At 37.5% G+C, this 16,461-nt stretch overlaps 1 protein-coding gene across 7 annotated transcripts in view; it reads left to right on the top strand.

The window, feature by feature from the left end:
* PTPRC (protein tyrosine phosphatase receptor type C) overlaps positions 1-16,461 on the top strand; it is a 300,264-nt gene that overhangs the window by 266,725 nt on the left and 17,078 nt on the right. For all 7 annotated transcript variants that reach the window (XM_040359865.1, XM_040359870.1, XM_040359869.1 and 4 more), the window contains 4 exons: positions 7,965-8,095; positions 11,940-12,074; positions 12,267-12,392; positions 14,227-14,402. In XM_040359865.1, the coding sequence (XP_040215799.1) occupies positions 7,965-8,095; positions 11,940-12,074; positions 12,267-12,392; positions 14,227-14,402 (568 nt within the window). The remainder of the gene's footprint in view (positions 1-7,964; positions 8,096-11,939; positions 12,075-12,266; positions 12,393-14,226; positions 14,403-16,461) is intronic.

The raw sequence follows: 16,461 nt of genomic DNA, 5'->3' as shown, positions 1-16,461 counted from the left end.
TCTGCCTCTGGGTGTCATGCTTGTGGCTTGCTATGCCTCGTGGGAATTGTAGTTCTGCAACAGCTGGAGGTCCGCTAATTGCATATCTCTGTTATACATGATCCAAAAATGCAACTAAGTCATGATAGTGACTGAAGGCAGCCATATACACTGCCATATATTTACTTGACAAATAAACCAATAAAAGGACAAAATTATCGTTTTTATAAACTATCCCATTACATATTCTTTTGTCAGAGTCTACCTTATTGAAGAACTTAATTGGGAACCACTTAGCAACTAGAAAAATTTGCGTGAAATAAACACTTTGGTCAGGAGTATATAACATACATTGTACATAGTTCAGTGATTAGGATTTTGTAACCCAATGTCCCTTACAATGCTGGCAAGTGAAAAGAAAATACCCCTATGTTGGTGGTCAGTGGGAAAAATGCAATTGGATCTTCAAACATAATAGTGAATAAACAGCCATTTACACTGCCATGGACAAAGGGTTTAAAAGTACAACATTATTTTTATTATTATTGTACAAGATTTATTTTGCGTCAACATTTTGCGCAACGTTTTACAGAGTGAGGGAAAACAGAAGACACTGGACAAAGGGTTTAAAAGTACAATATTATTTTTATTATTTTTGTACAAGATTTATTTTGCGTCAACAGTTTGGACAAAGGGTTTAAAAGTACAATTTTATTTGTATTATTATTGTACAAGATTTATTTTGCGTCAACAGTTTGTGCAACGGATTACAGAGTGAGGGAAGACAGTACAGGTGACAATATAATTCAGTACAGGAGGAATCAGAGGGCCCTGCTCGTTAGAGCTTACAATCTAAAAGATTATTGATTAAAAAACATGAATTATGAAAATATGTTAAACATTGCTATTCTCTCACTACGTTATGGGAAATTGTCATCTCTTCTCTGCTTCCCTACCACTGCAAGTATTGGACAGTAAAATGAGTCTCCGGCCACTGTGGCTCCTCCATACACACATACATGTACATTAAGTAGGAACGTACAAGCCGGCAGTAGAAACCATTGTTTCCAGAAGGAGGGCAAGTATTCTACACGCACAGAAGTGTTGAATACGTGCAGCAATAGGGGGGTGGAGATGCGTCATGTTTTTTTTTTACAGGTGTATGACCCTGTAAACCCCCATTTTATGACCATGTTATCGTTAAAAACACACCTCTTCTTTGCTTCCCAACTGCTGAAATTATTGGACAGTTGGATGAGTCTCTGGCCACTGTGGTTCCTCCAACATAAATATACATCCTATAAACTATGGGCCAGATTCAGGTACAAATGCGGCGGCGTAACGTATCGTCTTTACGTTACACCGCCGCAAGTTTTTCTCGTAAGTGCTTGATTCACAAAGCACTTGAGTATAAACTTGCGGCGGAGTAACGTAAAGACGTCCGGCGCAAGCCCGCCTAATTCAAATGGGGCGTGTACCATTTAAATTAGGCGCGCTACCACGCCGAACGTTCTGCGCATGCTTCGTTAGTAAATTTCCCGACGTGCTTTGCGCGAAATTACGGCGCCCCAAAGTGTTTGTGAATGGCGACGTGTGTAACGTACTTCCCCCGAAATTTTTTTTTTTAAATTCGGCGCGGGAACGACGGCCAATCATTTAACATGGCTGGTGTAAAGTTAAGCCATGAAAAAGCAGGCTTAACTTTGCGACGGGAAAAAACGACGTAACGCACGCGAGTAGCTTCGTGGATCGCCGTAAAAGCTAATTTGCATACCCGACGCTGAAAAACGACGCCAACTCCACCCAGCGGCAGCCGAAGTATTGCAGCCTAAGATCCGAAGGCGTACAAAGCCGTAAGCCTGTCGGATCTTAGCCAAATGCTGTCGTATCTTGTTTGTGAATCACAAATTAAGATACGATGCGGCAAATTTGAAAATACGCCGGAGTATCAGTAGATACTCCGGCGTATTTCTTCTGTGAATCTGGCCCTATAAATCTTGCGGGCTACCAGAGAGATGGACAAAACATAATAATACATATAAACCCATGTGAAGTAGAAAAATAGAAAATTATACAGCCGCTAGCATTGATCACACTCCCATAAATTGTGCTAGAAAAAATAAATAAAAAATAAATGCAGTGCTGTGTGAATGTATATTCAATATCATGTAAACCATAAACCAATGCAATGATGAATAACATAAAGTGCTATTGTGCCAATAATAGATTAGTGCATGATCAAATAGATAAGCGATTGATAATCACATATATACAATTAACAATTAAACTGATATATAATTTCAAATATATATGTAATATAACAGTGCTCCAAGCAAGTTCACAGTAAAAGTAAATCAATAAAAAACTCCTATGATGAGAAAGTTCACAGTGAAGGTAGTTAAATGAAGAGGCCTATGATAACCAATGATGTAACTTTGCGGTGGCGCTCCAAACAAATGTACAGTGACTTCAAACGTGTGCTCCCCCCTGTGTGATTGTTCTCACCTCAGGGTATGTGACCGCACAACTTAGTTTGGTCATAAAAAGCAGCTGAACCACCTCTGGGCTCTGAGCATGATGGTCTCTGTGGGTACCCCAGGTTAATCCAATGATGCTCTCCTCAAATCAAATTGTAAAAAAGGCTAGATAGTGTATTACCATTTAAACACTAATTTATTAAAGGTAAAAAAACATCAGGGTACTAACACGTTCGTGCTTCTAGCGCACCACTCTACAGAAAACAATGTTTAAAAAATCCAATCCAATAGTCTATGAAACTTGTGTCCATCAGCAGCTGCTCAGAGAGCACGTGTACTGTCTTCTCCACCGTCCTGTCCCCTCCCTAATGCATGCCGACACAGGGCTGTCACATGACTTCCTCAGGGGGATTACCACAATGCATAGGTGTTAAGCAGACTTCAAGATTTTTTCCATCCTTTTTTTTGTTACAGTTTTGCATACCTCCTGATTTTCACCATTTTGCAAAGCAGCACAATTTAAAATTTTCAAATATTTGCTATTTATTAATTCAATACAGTTTTATCTTTTTCAATTTAGTAGAAATGTTGTAAGTTGTGTTATGTTTGTTTGTGCTAAAAATTTGTTTTATCACAAATATTTGGAAAAACATTTTTAGCAAATCAACAGCACCATGTTTTATTGCACCAGTCTCGCGATTTAACAAAATGTATACTATGGTCTTTTACCAACTTCAAATGCTATAAATGAAAAATTAAACAATAAGACCCCTTTCACATTCAGGAGTTTTTCAGGCGGTACAGCGATAAAAATAGCGCTGTTATACCGCCTGAAAAACTCCTGCCCAGCTTCCTCAATGTGAAAGCCTGAGGGCTTTCACACTGAGGCGATGCGCTGACGGGAGACAAAAAAATCTCCTGTCAGCAGCATCTTTGGAGCGGTGAGAAGAGCGGCGTGTATACCGCTCCTTCCCCATTGAAAACAATGGGAAACCGCGGCAATACCGCCCGCAATGCGCCTCTATAGAGGCGCATTGCGGGTGGTATTAACCCTTTAACGGCCGCTAGCGGGGGTTAATACCGCACCGCTATCGGCCGATTCCCGCCACCGTGGGTCCCGCCCCAGTCTGAAAGGGGCCCATGAGCCCTTTCACACTGGAAACGCCTATAGCGGAGCGTTAAAATAGCATTTTTACCGCATTTTTATAGCGTTTTCAATTCATTTCAATGGAGCGGGGCGTTTTTGGAGTGTTTTATAAGCGTTTTAATAGCGCTATTTTTACCGCAAAAATGCGGCAAAAACGCACCAGTGTGAAAGAGCTCTAAGTGAAAAACTGCAGAGATAGTCTGGCCATTTGAGATTAAAAGTGGAGAGCAAGGCCTGACAGTGTTAGGCCCCTTTCAGACTGGGGTGGGAGCCGCAGTGGCGGTATAACGCCGCTAAAAATAGCGGCCTTATACCGCCGGGATTGCCGCGGGAATCGGCCGCTAGCGGTGCGGTATTAACCCCCGCTAGCGGCTGATAAAGGGTTAATACCGCCCGCAATGCGCCTCTATAGAGGTGCATTGCGGGCGGTATTGCCGCGGTTTCCCATTGTTTTCAATGGGAAGGAGCGGTATACATGTAAAGATGCTGCTGACAGGAGATTTTTTTGTCTCCCGCCAGCGCATCGCCTCAGTGTGAAAGCCCTCGGGCTTTCACATTGAGTAGGCAGTGAAGGAGTTTTTCAGGCGGTATAGCAGCGCTATTTTTAGCGCTGTACCGCCTGAAAAACCCCTTAGTGTGAAAGGGGTCTAAGGGTTGCGGCTGAATTCTGGAATTTACTAAAAAAAATAATCCTTTGCAGTAGGGCCCCCTGCACTGCAAGAGTTATGTTGGTCATAGACGGTTGGAATCTGGGCTGTTTCAGCAGGAACTGGCCAAGATTTGAACCATGCATGGGCAGGCTGAATGTACCCAAGTTGATCGATCGATCAACCAGCCTGACGGATTTTAAATGTTGTTATCATCCCTAGCAATAATCACTGTCTTCTCCCAGCGGGAATGACTTCCTTGCAACCCGTGGATGCAGGAAAGAAATTTGCACCGTCTATGGCCGGCCTTTAATTCTAGTTAAAGCAGGCCTTTTCCCATTTCACTAAAGAATCACATCAGCACACAGCTCTCCTGATTCCCAGACACACTCTAAATGCTTTAAGAAATTACTCTGCACATAACATTGATCATGATAATAACAATATTAATGCATAATTGGTAAACGTCATACACACAATAAGTTGTGCATTTAACCAGCCCTGCTACATATAAAAGACATATCAGTTTAGTTACCTGTTCATATCAGTGCAATGAAAGATTTGGGAGAATCTCAGAAAAGGATCACAGGACTAAAAAAGGTTAAAAATATTTCAGAAAATTAAGACCTTCGATTTCATTTTTATTTCGCAAAGTTAATGTTAGTAAATAAGGTGAAACTTCTTATGTTGAAAACCCAATCATGTGCATGGAATTTGTTTTTAAAGCTGAAGTTTCTAGCACATATTTGGGTATTTAACATGAAAGCAGCTTCACTCTTTTTACAAACATTCACTTTGTAAAGTTAAATGGGTTGTAAAGGAATTTATTTTTTCCGTATATAGCTTCCTTTACCCTAGTGCAGTCCTCCTTCACTTACCTCATCCTTCCATATTGCTTTTAAATGTCCTTATTTCTTCTGAGAAATCCTCACTTCCTGTTCTTCTGTCTGTAACTCCACACAGTAATGCAAGGCTTTTTCCCTGGTGTGGAGAAAGCCTCTTGAGGGGGGAGGGGGCGAGCAGGCAAGTCAGGACACTCTCTACTTTGCAGATAGAGAAAGGAATAAAAGTGTAGCGCTTGTGAAGGTTAAATAAATTAAATTAACCTTCAAATTACACAGAATAAAATACAGGTGTGATAATCATGATGTGCTCATGAAATCATTAATAGACCATTTACATATAAAAGTGTATATACATCCAGATAGGAAGGGATATATTAAAGTATAAATCCACGTGCAATGTGAACTCTGTGAAAAAAGTAAATTCACATAGGAATGCTATATATAAAAATAACAATAATGTTCATATCAACCGATATAAATCAATGTAACTGCCCTAAACCACTGTGAAGAGTAGAATAGACAATCTTCATGGACACAGTCGAAGCTGGTGAGCATAAACAGTTCATCAAATGAATAGCCAAATGGAGGGGGTCTTGTCCACACTGTACACGGTACTCATTTACGATCTCTGTAAGTGTGGTGTGCTATAGAAAATGTCACCCAAGAGTGCCTTCACCAATGGGCAGGGGGAGAAATAAATACTCTTACCCTCCAAAGTGGACCCAGCTCACCGTACGGCGGTGGATCACCAGCGCTTAATTCACACCGAGAATGGATCCATAGGACACCTCCTTCCTCCACTAGAAAAGCGAATTGATGTAACAAAGCAACTCCTGCTGCATCAAACCCAGGTGTATGGCCACCGGGATGTATCAAGCTAGGATTCTGCCAGACTTGAGGGGCATATAAAAAGGACAAAAAAAGCCTCCACAGAGTGTAAATCCAAAAAACTGGCAAGATTTATTATAACATTTTCCAAACAAAAAACTCCAAAGAAAAAGCAAACATTTAAAAATCATACAAAAGTAGAAAATATAAAAATTTACAAAAATGTACAAAGAGCAGAGAGGGTAAGTATTGCGTGGTATAGGCAGCTGGTGCTAGCGTACAAACCTGACGCGCACACCCCAGTTGATGTCTTTTTAGACGAAACGTGTCGGATTTGTACGCTAGCACCAGCTGCCTATACCACACAATACTTACCCTCTCTGCTCTTTGTACATTTTTGGAAATGTTTATATTTTCTACTTTTGTATGATTTTTTAAATGTTTGCTTTTTCTTTGGAGTTTTTTGTTTGGCAAATTTTATAATAAAGCTTGCCAGTTTTTTGGATTTACACTATGTGGAGGCTTTTTTGTCCTGCTAATACTGCACTTCAATGGCATACCAAGAGACAAGGATAGATTTGAATAAAAAAGGATTTTTATTACAACATTTTTTTAAATTCAAAAAGATTTTTTTAGATCATAGTGTTCAGTTTACTTAATCTTCTAGGGGTCAAACCCCTAGAAGATGGAATAACTTGAACACCTCAAGTTTATAAATAAGTATATTAGAAGGTTCATTATGTTATATTGAAACATGATATCTTCATGTTTTTATATTATGTTCTATGGTCTAAAAATCTTTTTATCCTTGTCTCAGGGTATGCCATTCAAGTCCAGTATTAGCAGGGTGTGTCCTGGGTGTATGTTATTTTTTTCTAAAATTCTCTTGGAATGGGTAGAGGTTGTCCTTTGTAAACCTTTGCTTATAGTATTTCATAAATATGTACTAAAAATGTTTGTATTGTGTTACCGGAAATAGCAGTAGTAAAGTAAAAATGGTCAGTGAAGAAAACAGAGCCTTTTTACTTTCCTATTCTATGTATATACAGTAAATCATTCTATATATTTAAAAACAAGTAAATCAACAATAATATGTCAATGAAATGCATTTTGTATTTTAAAAAGGCCAAGTTATGATCCTCGCTATAATCCCATTGAAACCGTTTTATATAGTGATATATAGGTTAACAGTAAACATAACATAACATATGATAAACATGTCCAAGCTAGATATGTAAAAAACCTGTCACTCAAAGCAAGGGGAGAGGAAATGACTTTTTACTTAGACAGATTTTTATCTGGAAGTCTGTTAATTTTCACTGAACAATAAAAGAGGATTGCTCAGAGCTGGATTAACTCTGTGTAGCAAGACTGGGTACAGATGATAGGACAAAATGGGTTTACATCCACTTTAAGCATGTGTTTTTGTTAATTAGATATTTTATATTACTATAGTTGATACGCAGATGCATACCTCCCAACTTTTTGAGATGGGGGACACCCATTAGCAAATATATGTAGGCATAAGACAAACACCCTGCCACACCCCCTTAAAGGAGAATTATACAAAAAAAATATTATTTGAACCCAGTGCTTTTTTACAACTATTATTCCTTTATATTGGATTTTTAAATTTACAAATACAGTAATTTGGATGAAAGGTTTAGCACTGGGAACACTTTTGAAAGATAAATAGATCTTACTACAATTCAGGATCCCAACTCTCACAAGAGGATTCTCCAACACTGTGCAGGTGTGCATTCTCGTTTTTGGGATCCTCGTCTTTTTCAGGATCCCATGGGAAAACCCAGTGACCTCACCATCACCCAATGGGAAGTGGGACGTGGCCATGTTTAGATTGGATTTCATGTGATACAGCAATATTATGCACATGCTGTTCTTATTTAGCAGTTTACTCTGTTTCACAGATACAAGCTAAATGTTACATAAATATTATTTAAAATTTTGAATATACATTTACTGCAGTTTTGTGTTTATTAAGCTGTTCTCTATAAGTAACTATCTTCTTATCAAACCACAGATGAATTTAACCGTGCTCAGATCAAGACTGATGAAGAGCCAGAACAAGAAGTAACAGAGGATTCTGAAATGTCTTCAGATGATGACAGTGACAGTGAAGATTCTGTATACATCAATGCCTCATATATAACCGTATGTTCATTTGCATTTCTAGCTAAAATTGTCTGAAATAGGAAACACAAAGTTCAAATGTTGTTCAAAACAAGTGCAAAAAACGTTATAAGCTCTGAAAAGCTCATTAGTGTCCCATCATTTGCAATCAGTACATTTCACTGCCCAATAGCAAAATCTACTAACTTTATTACTGTCTTTAGTTAAAGTGGTTGTAAGGGTTCAGTTAAAAAAAAAACACGAACAAATATGTCATACTTACCTCCACTGTGCAGTTCATTTTGCACAGAGTGGCCCCCATCCTCCTGTTCTGGGGTCCCACGGCAGCTCTCACGGCTCCTCCCTGCAATAGATAACCCAATTTCAAAAAGTAGTTTCTGTACTATTTTTTTTTTGCGATTTCGGCCCGCGATTTACATTGACACCTGTGCAGAAATCTGCACAGATGTCTCTATAATCGCAGGCGAAATCGGGACTCGCTGAACTCGCACGGCTTCACTTCCGCAGCCCAGTGTGAACCAGGGCTTACTGGAAGAAAGCATTATTCAGAATGCTGTTACTCTCAAACCATGTATATGTGCAATGTCTCCAGTTCTTTAGGTCCAGTTGGAACATTGCTAATAATGTGGGAACATTTTCTTCAAATACATTTTCAAGTTTTGGAGTAGGACAAATTCCAAGATACTTATGTTTTTCGTTTTCCCACTTAAAAGGAAAAATTTTCTATAAGGCTTACATACTGATAGAAGGGATCATAATATTTCTGGCTTCTGATTTGGTTAAAAAAATATTTATAATTTAAGGTAATTTAAATAAGCCTTGAGTTCTTGTAGTGGTGAGAAGAAGCAGCTCTGTCTGGGACCATTTGTTAAACAAAAATCTGACAAAATACATTGTTGACGCTTTACCACTGCAACTGGATGCACATATAGGGCTATTATCCATCTGTCAAAGGCCTTCTTTGCATCTGTCGAAAGAAGCAACTGCAGGAGGGACTTGACATTGGGGAGATGAATTAGTTTCAGTGCCCTGCAGGTGTAGTCCTGGGACTGTCTACCAGGCAACACATTTGGCTTGATCATAATGTATCATACAAGATAAGTGAGGAATAAGATGTGTAGCTAAGATTTTGGCAAAAAGTTTTAAATCAGTATTTAAAAGAGATATCATTCAGTAACTGTTGTACACAAGCTGGGTCTTTATCTTCTTTTGCTACTACAGTTATGTGAGCATGTCCCATATCATTAGGTGTCCTTGTAAAATAGAGCTATAAGCCCTCAGAAACCAGGTCAATAAACATTGCTGAAATATTTTATAGTATTAAAGAGAGAAGCTATCTGGTCCAGGGGCTTTTCCTGTTGGCATGTCTTTAATGGCATTTGACAATTCTTATGCACTTATTAGATCCTCCGTGGAATCAATTGCTTTAGGTGATAATTAGGAAAAACCTGCCTTTGTAAGGTATTGGTGTATACAATCCTTTGACTGACATTGTAATTCTGGTACATTATATAAAAATGTGTAGCATTCTCTGAAACCATCTGTTATGTCATCTGACTTTTATTTAGAGCCTTGAGCAGTGATGATTTTAATGTCCAGTACGTGGTATTGCTAATGGTTCATGCTAATAATCTACCTAATTTATTGCCAAACTCATATAAGCGTCATTGAGAAAACATAATTTTAACTCTTACCTTGTCTAAAAGCATAATATTAACCTGGTCTTGCAGTAGACAGAGTTCATCTGCCTTTGTCATTGGAAATGATTGTTTATGTGTACATCCTAATGACTTTTTTTGGGCAGCTAAAGTAAAAAGTTAAAATAGGGGGGTGTAATGGCGCTTGCTGATAATAATTAAATAAAATGAACGTGATAACAATTCATGTGAGTAATAAAATGTGTTCCAGTCCAAATAATAACCGCCCACCATCAACTGACTCATGTGGAGGGTGAAGAGAGTGATATTAATAAATTAGCACAGCTAATAAAGATACCATCCAGAGCCCAGTGCTGCCGCACTAACTCTAAAATAAAGTGAATACAAATATGAAAAGTGGATAAAATTCAGTGAAAACATCCATCCAATATCACATAAAAGTGATGATGACTATGTGCACATATGATAATAACTCCGTGCAAAATTGTAAATAAATAAATAATGTATAAAACCACTAATAGCAAAGGATCCATGTGAATTGATAATGGTACCAATAAAAATAAAAATAGACATAAAGACAAGCACTAAGTGCAGATAAACGGTGTTTCCAAACTAACAGTGCAATTGTGCGAATGCTAAAAATAGACCAAAATTCATGCAATAATATGTGAATTAATATCAAAATAACTGTCCTTGATAATTATAATAAATTGTCCAAATAACATGCAGAATAAAAGTGTTGAAAAATTAAGATTGAAGTCCATAAGCTTCCAAAGTGTGTAGTGACACAGTAGAAACTGCCTAATGGCTCACAGTGAGAAGTCACGGTCCCCAGTGCAAAATAGAAGAACAGTAATAGGCTCCATAGTGCAGTAACTTAAAACAACACAATTTATTTAAAAGCATATGCACTCACAGTTAAGCAGACAATATAACAGCATGCATACAAGGTCCTCCACTCTCGTCCGCGAGCGAGGATGACGTCACCGGTGGCTCTCCTCCTTCCTCATGCGTTGCGTGGCTGTACACGCCACTTAATCATAGGATAAAGTAAAAAGATTATTCAGCCTCTCTCTTGTGTCTGGTCCCAATATTTATTAGTGCACCTCTAATAATGCACTTATGAGCTTCCCACATGAACAAAGGCAAAACATAATCTAATTAGTTTACTGACTGACTGTTAAGCAGAGTAGTGTACAACAACCCATGATATTAAAGGCACAGTGATAAAGTTATTTTCTTATGACTTTATGCCTAAAGTTTGTGATATTTACATATATCCAGGCTTGTGATTTCATGTGATTTGTTGAAGCAATTCTCATAAAACATGATATACTTCCAAGGTTCCATAAGTACACTTTTAGTTCATGATCCAGAGGCACCCACACTGCTCTGATGATTTTTTGTAAGATACAGTAATTACCATTTTTGTAATGTACTGTATTTATTGGCATATAACATTACATTTTTTACCCTGCAGACCGGTTGCAAATAGTGTGTGCGTGTTATACGTCGATACTGTAATTTGGGCTGCTATGGAGAGAACGGAGAGGGGGTCTGAAAGAGCGCTGTCAGATTACATACAGCAAGAATCTCCTGTTTACTCAGCGGCCTCTGTAATAGAAAGTCCCATCTCCTGGGCTGGCATTGGACCAGTGTTCTGTCTATCATAGAAGCCGGTCCAGGAGGTGAAACTTTGTATTAAAGAAGCCGCCTAGTAAACAGGAGATTTTGCTGTATGTAATCTGACAGTGCCCACCCCTTATACGCCTGTGTGTGTTATATGCCGATAAATATGGTAGTTGATAAATGAAGGCAACCTCCTGGAGATCTTTGTTGTCCATCCTGCTTAGCAGTCTATCCTGCTTTGCTGTCTATCCTGCTTAACAACTTTAGAAACGTACTACTCCTGCACCGAGCCCTTGCTGCATGCCCACACTGGTCTCTGTAGGTTTCCTTGGAAAGCCAGTCACAGGTTGATGGGTGGTGAATGAGCTTTCCATTGACATATATAGAGACCTGAAGCATGGTGCAGAACTGGAAAGATTTTGAAGCTAGACTGTGTAGTGATAGGCAAATTCTATAATGAGGATCTCTGGGATGCTGCATTTCAGGTAAAGATATTATATTGCAATGCTCAGAACAGAAAGAGAATGGTGCACAAAAGTGGATTTGGCTTTTTTGTAATTTATTTTACTTTGCTGCAGGGATACTGGGGAACACGGGAGATAATTGCTGCCCAAGCACCTCTCAAAAATACACTGTCTGAGTTCTGGCAAATGGTTTTCCAAAAGAAGGCCAAGGCAATTGTTATGCTATCTGCCCCTAACCAGGAGAACAATGTGAGTAGCGCATAATTTTTATTTTATATTTTATGCCTTTTTTTTTTTTTGCTATATTTTCAGACTACCCCTATTGTCCCTTTTCTGAAGAAGTATATTTTTAAGGTTCTTATTTAACTGTCTATGTTATCTTCCTAAAAAAGTATAAATAAGAGTCAATGTCTTTAATGTTTTTTACCTGCGTCTCACCAGGAAAATAGCTGCGCTCCTTACTGGAAAGAGAAGAGCAAGACTTATGATATTCTTCAGGTAGAGCTAACCAGTGAAAAATCACACGGTAGCTATACTGAACGTTGTTTTGAGATCACTCATGCTAAGGTAAGATATTCCTGGCTGTTAATTACTTTTTTCAGTAGTTTTAGGTATTTTTATTGATACAATTAAATTACAACCGTAATACTACTTAAAAGAAAACACAGCAGTTACTGACTCCAGCACCAAGTACTATGGATTATTTACAGTCTTCCATTAAAAATTTGCCCTAAATGTCATGCTGATTTCTAACTGGCCTACAACTGATAAACACTTTAAAAGTTTTATATATATATATATATATGTGTGTATATATATAATATATATATATATATTATTTTTTTTTAACCTGTATACTTAATTTGTTTGATGCTAAATACTAGCGTAATGAAGTGTATTTGATTGCGTTAGGGGATCAGAAAGGAATTCAGGGAGTAAATTGGACCATGTTTTTTTTCCCTCTGTACAAACTATAGTTTTATGATTCTAAGGATTCAGGGTTTTATTTATTTATTTGTCATTTGCATTATTTCAATGTACATGTGTCTATTTTTTTAGCTTGAGTGACTATATAACTTTGAAACAATGTCCTCCATTATTTGAAATTTAAAAAAAATGGTGCACAGAAATTCTTCTTTAGTGATACATGTGTGGGTTTGATGCACAGGACTTTTACCATATGTGAATGAGCAAAGGATACAAAAAAGTAAAATATTAAATAAAAAAACTCACTGTACATGAAGATTCTTTAAAAGAAAAAATAATAATAATAAAAATAAGATTGTCTAATGAAATAAAAAAATCATGTCCCAGAATATCCCAAAAAATAATGTCCCATAAAGTAAATGTCCTGCAGTGATCCTTTCCCACCAATCTTCTTGCCACGCAAGACAGCAAAGCTTTAATGCTGTCATTCACAGCAGGCAGATGTCGGTGTCCTAGCAATCAATGACACATCCCTGACTCCAACTGAATGCAAAAAAAGGGGTCAGGGGTGCTGGTTGATGTACTTGAACACACATGGCCATGCTAGCAAGCATTCCTGGATCCAGTATTTACATTTAAGTGAATGGGGGGTTGCATTATTAGTTGCTAGGATGCCGGTGGCTGCCAGCATCCTAGCAACCACAGCCCTGAGCAGGAAACTGTCATTCATTATTGGTTGTAGTATTACTGCCATTAATGACTTCCCACACAGCGAGAAGTTCGCTGTGTCACCCCCATGATCCTTATCCCTAATTCTTCATAATTATTACCCTCTTGATGGAAAACCCCTATTTCACTTGGGCTGGGTATCAATGACCTTGCTAGCAGCTGACCAGCCTTGAGAAAGCGTACCTTGCCATCTCACATCATAAGTATGAGCCATTGAAATGGCACATACAGATACTGAATAGTAGATAATCACCCATCAACATTTCAGTCTCGTGCTAGTACTAAGGTTCAATGGGCTACATGGTATTTGACCAAAGGGCACAGAACTTTAGGTAGTGGGTGAACTATTTCCAAATGATTGTCAACCAGTAAGGTCTTTGACAACAAGCCCAACTTTGCAATGCACTACAAAGGAGAATGGGTAATATGTATTTGGTCATCCTGCTTCTTTTCCTTAAATGCTAAATATGCTTAGATAGAGAACCTCTCTAATTTTTCACGCTGTTAAGCAAAACAGTATGCATAAAGCTACCGGGATTCTGAAATGTCTCAGTCAGATTTTCATTTGATATCCATAGAGTGGACTAGGGATATGCACTCTTATGTCATATGCCTTATGTATATCACATACTGTATACAAACAACTATGTCTATTTTCCATTTTTCGATTGTTAGGCAATTAAAGTTAAACTGTTATTTACCAACGAGTAACATTAATTATACATCATACCTTCTATGATTTCAGAGGAAAGATGTAAGAAAGGTGTCTCAGTTCCATTATGAACAGTGGGGGGAAGCTATACCTTTAGAGACCAAGGAGCTACTGGATATGATTGACAAGATAAAGAAGAACATTCCAGTCAAGAGAAAGGAGGAACATACCAGGCATGACAAATCTGTGCCTCTCATTGTTCATTGCAGGTAAGATGATGATAATGATCATAATACAAATTATTGTTCTTATTATTACTTGGAAAAAATAGAAAGGACCCTACAGGTAAAATTAATAAATGCAATACATGCAAAACTACAACCCCTAGCAAAAAGTATGGAATCACCACTCTTGGAAAATGTTCATGCAAACTAAGTACAGACATGCCTCAAAACTATTTTCATTTAACATTCCAACCTTCTAGCTTTAAGAAACACTTAAAAAAAAAGTACAATTTTAACGGAATCACCATGTACTTTTGCAGTTCTAAAACAAACATCTGCATCAGATTACATCCTGAAAAATGATGTCATCATCACCAAACATCCTTTCAAATGATGGAATAAGAAAAGTGTCCGAAATCTCAATATAAACTTGTGCATTTATTGAAGATTCATCTCCCCCGTACCTCTACCTGACATGCAACCCTACATCATCAATGATTGTGGAAATGTGTATGTTTTCTTCAGGCAGTCGTCTTCATACATTTCATTGGAACAGTACCAAACAGAAGTTCTATCATCATCACCCTGCCCAATGCAGATTTGGGAGTCATCACTGAATATCACTTCCATCCAGTCACCCACAAAACATGATTGCTTTTCTTTAGCCCACTGTAACCTTGTTTTTTTCTGTTTAGGTGTTAATGATGGTTTTCGTTTGGCTTTTCTGTATGGAAACATTGACTTCAGTTTCTGATCATTTGTTCCTCATTTGTTTTGTTGTGCATTTTCTGTTTTTAAGGCATATTGCTTTAAGTTTTCTAACTTGACGCTTTGATGTCTTCCTTGGTCTACCAGTACATTTCCCTTTAACAACTTTCCCATTTGCTTAGTACTAACGAAAATCATCATTAGCACCTAAACAGAAAAAAACAAGGTTACAATGGGCTAAAGAAAAGCAATCATGGACTGTGAATGACTGGATGAAAGTGATATTCAGTGAGGATTCACCAATCAGCTTTGGGCAAGGTAATGATGAAACTTTTGTTTGGTTCCATTCAAATGAAATGTGTGAAGAAAACAAGCACATTTCCTCAATCATTGATGATACGGGGTTGCATGTCAGGTAAAGGTACGGAATAGATAAAAGTCATTAAATCTTCAATAAATGCAGGTTTTGGACAATTTTCTTATTCCATCAATTGAAAGGATGTTTGGTGATGATGACATAATTTTTCAGGATAAAATCTGAAGCAGATGTTTGTTTTAGAACTGCAAAATATGTGGTGAATCCATAATATTTTTCTCAGAATTGAGTAATTCCATATTCTTTTCCTCTGCTTGATCTGCAAAAACAAATGCAACTGACTACAGTTTTCTTTATTTTTTTATTTTTTTTTAACTGTTTCTTAAAGCTAGAGGGTTGGAATATTAAATGAAAATAGTTTTGAGGCATGTCTGTGAGTAGTTATTTTTTCTACACAATTAAACAATTGAATGAACATTTTCCAAGACTGGTGATTATATACTTTTTGCCAGGGGTTGTAATAATTTATTCAGTTTTATGAGAGTGATGTAAAAAATGTAATTGTGCTAGTGTGCTTAAGTGTAAGGTCCTAGTGTAATTTGCTTATAGCTTCATATACATGTACATCCTTTAGAAAAAATGTTGGTGAACAGAATCATAAAACAATAGCTCACCTTAACAGAGTTGTTTTTTACTGTCTTAAGGCTAAAATGGTAGGCAACATAATGCAATATGAGGGCATTGCATAAGATAAGTAAATGACAAAAAACTTTTGCAGGAAAAAAAAAATAGTGGTAAAAATGTATAGGTGAATTAGATTTTTTTTTATTATTATTTTGATCACATTTCAAGGTACTTGAATTAATGTCTTTGGTTAATAAATCTTGCAATATGCATACATTTTAGGTCTCATGGACATATTACTAATTTTATATTTCAATAGTTTTTATTGAAAGAAAGAAAGAATACTACAACAATACAGAAGCATCGCCACAAATCCAGAAGGTATCCATGAGCCCCTGAGAGGTCTCAATCATAGTACAGAACACCATACAATGTTTGGCATCATTGTCATGACAA

The sequence above is a fragment of the Rana temporaria genome, chromosome 7, assembly GCF_905171775.1.
Source record: "Rana temporaria chromosome 7, aRanTem1.1, whole genome shotgun sequence".
Classification (NCBI taxonomy): Eukaryota; Metazoa; Chordata; class Amphibia; order Anura; family Ranidae; genus Rana; species Rana temporaria.
Note: the sequence above shows the minus strand (reverse complement) of the source record. Positions and strands in the feature narration are given on the sequence as shown.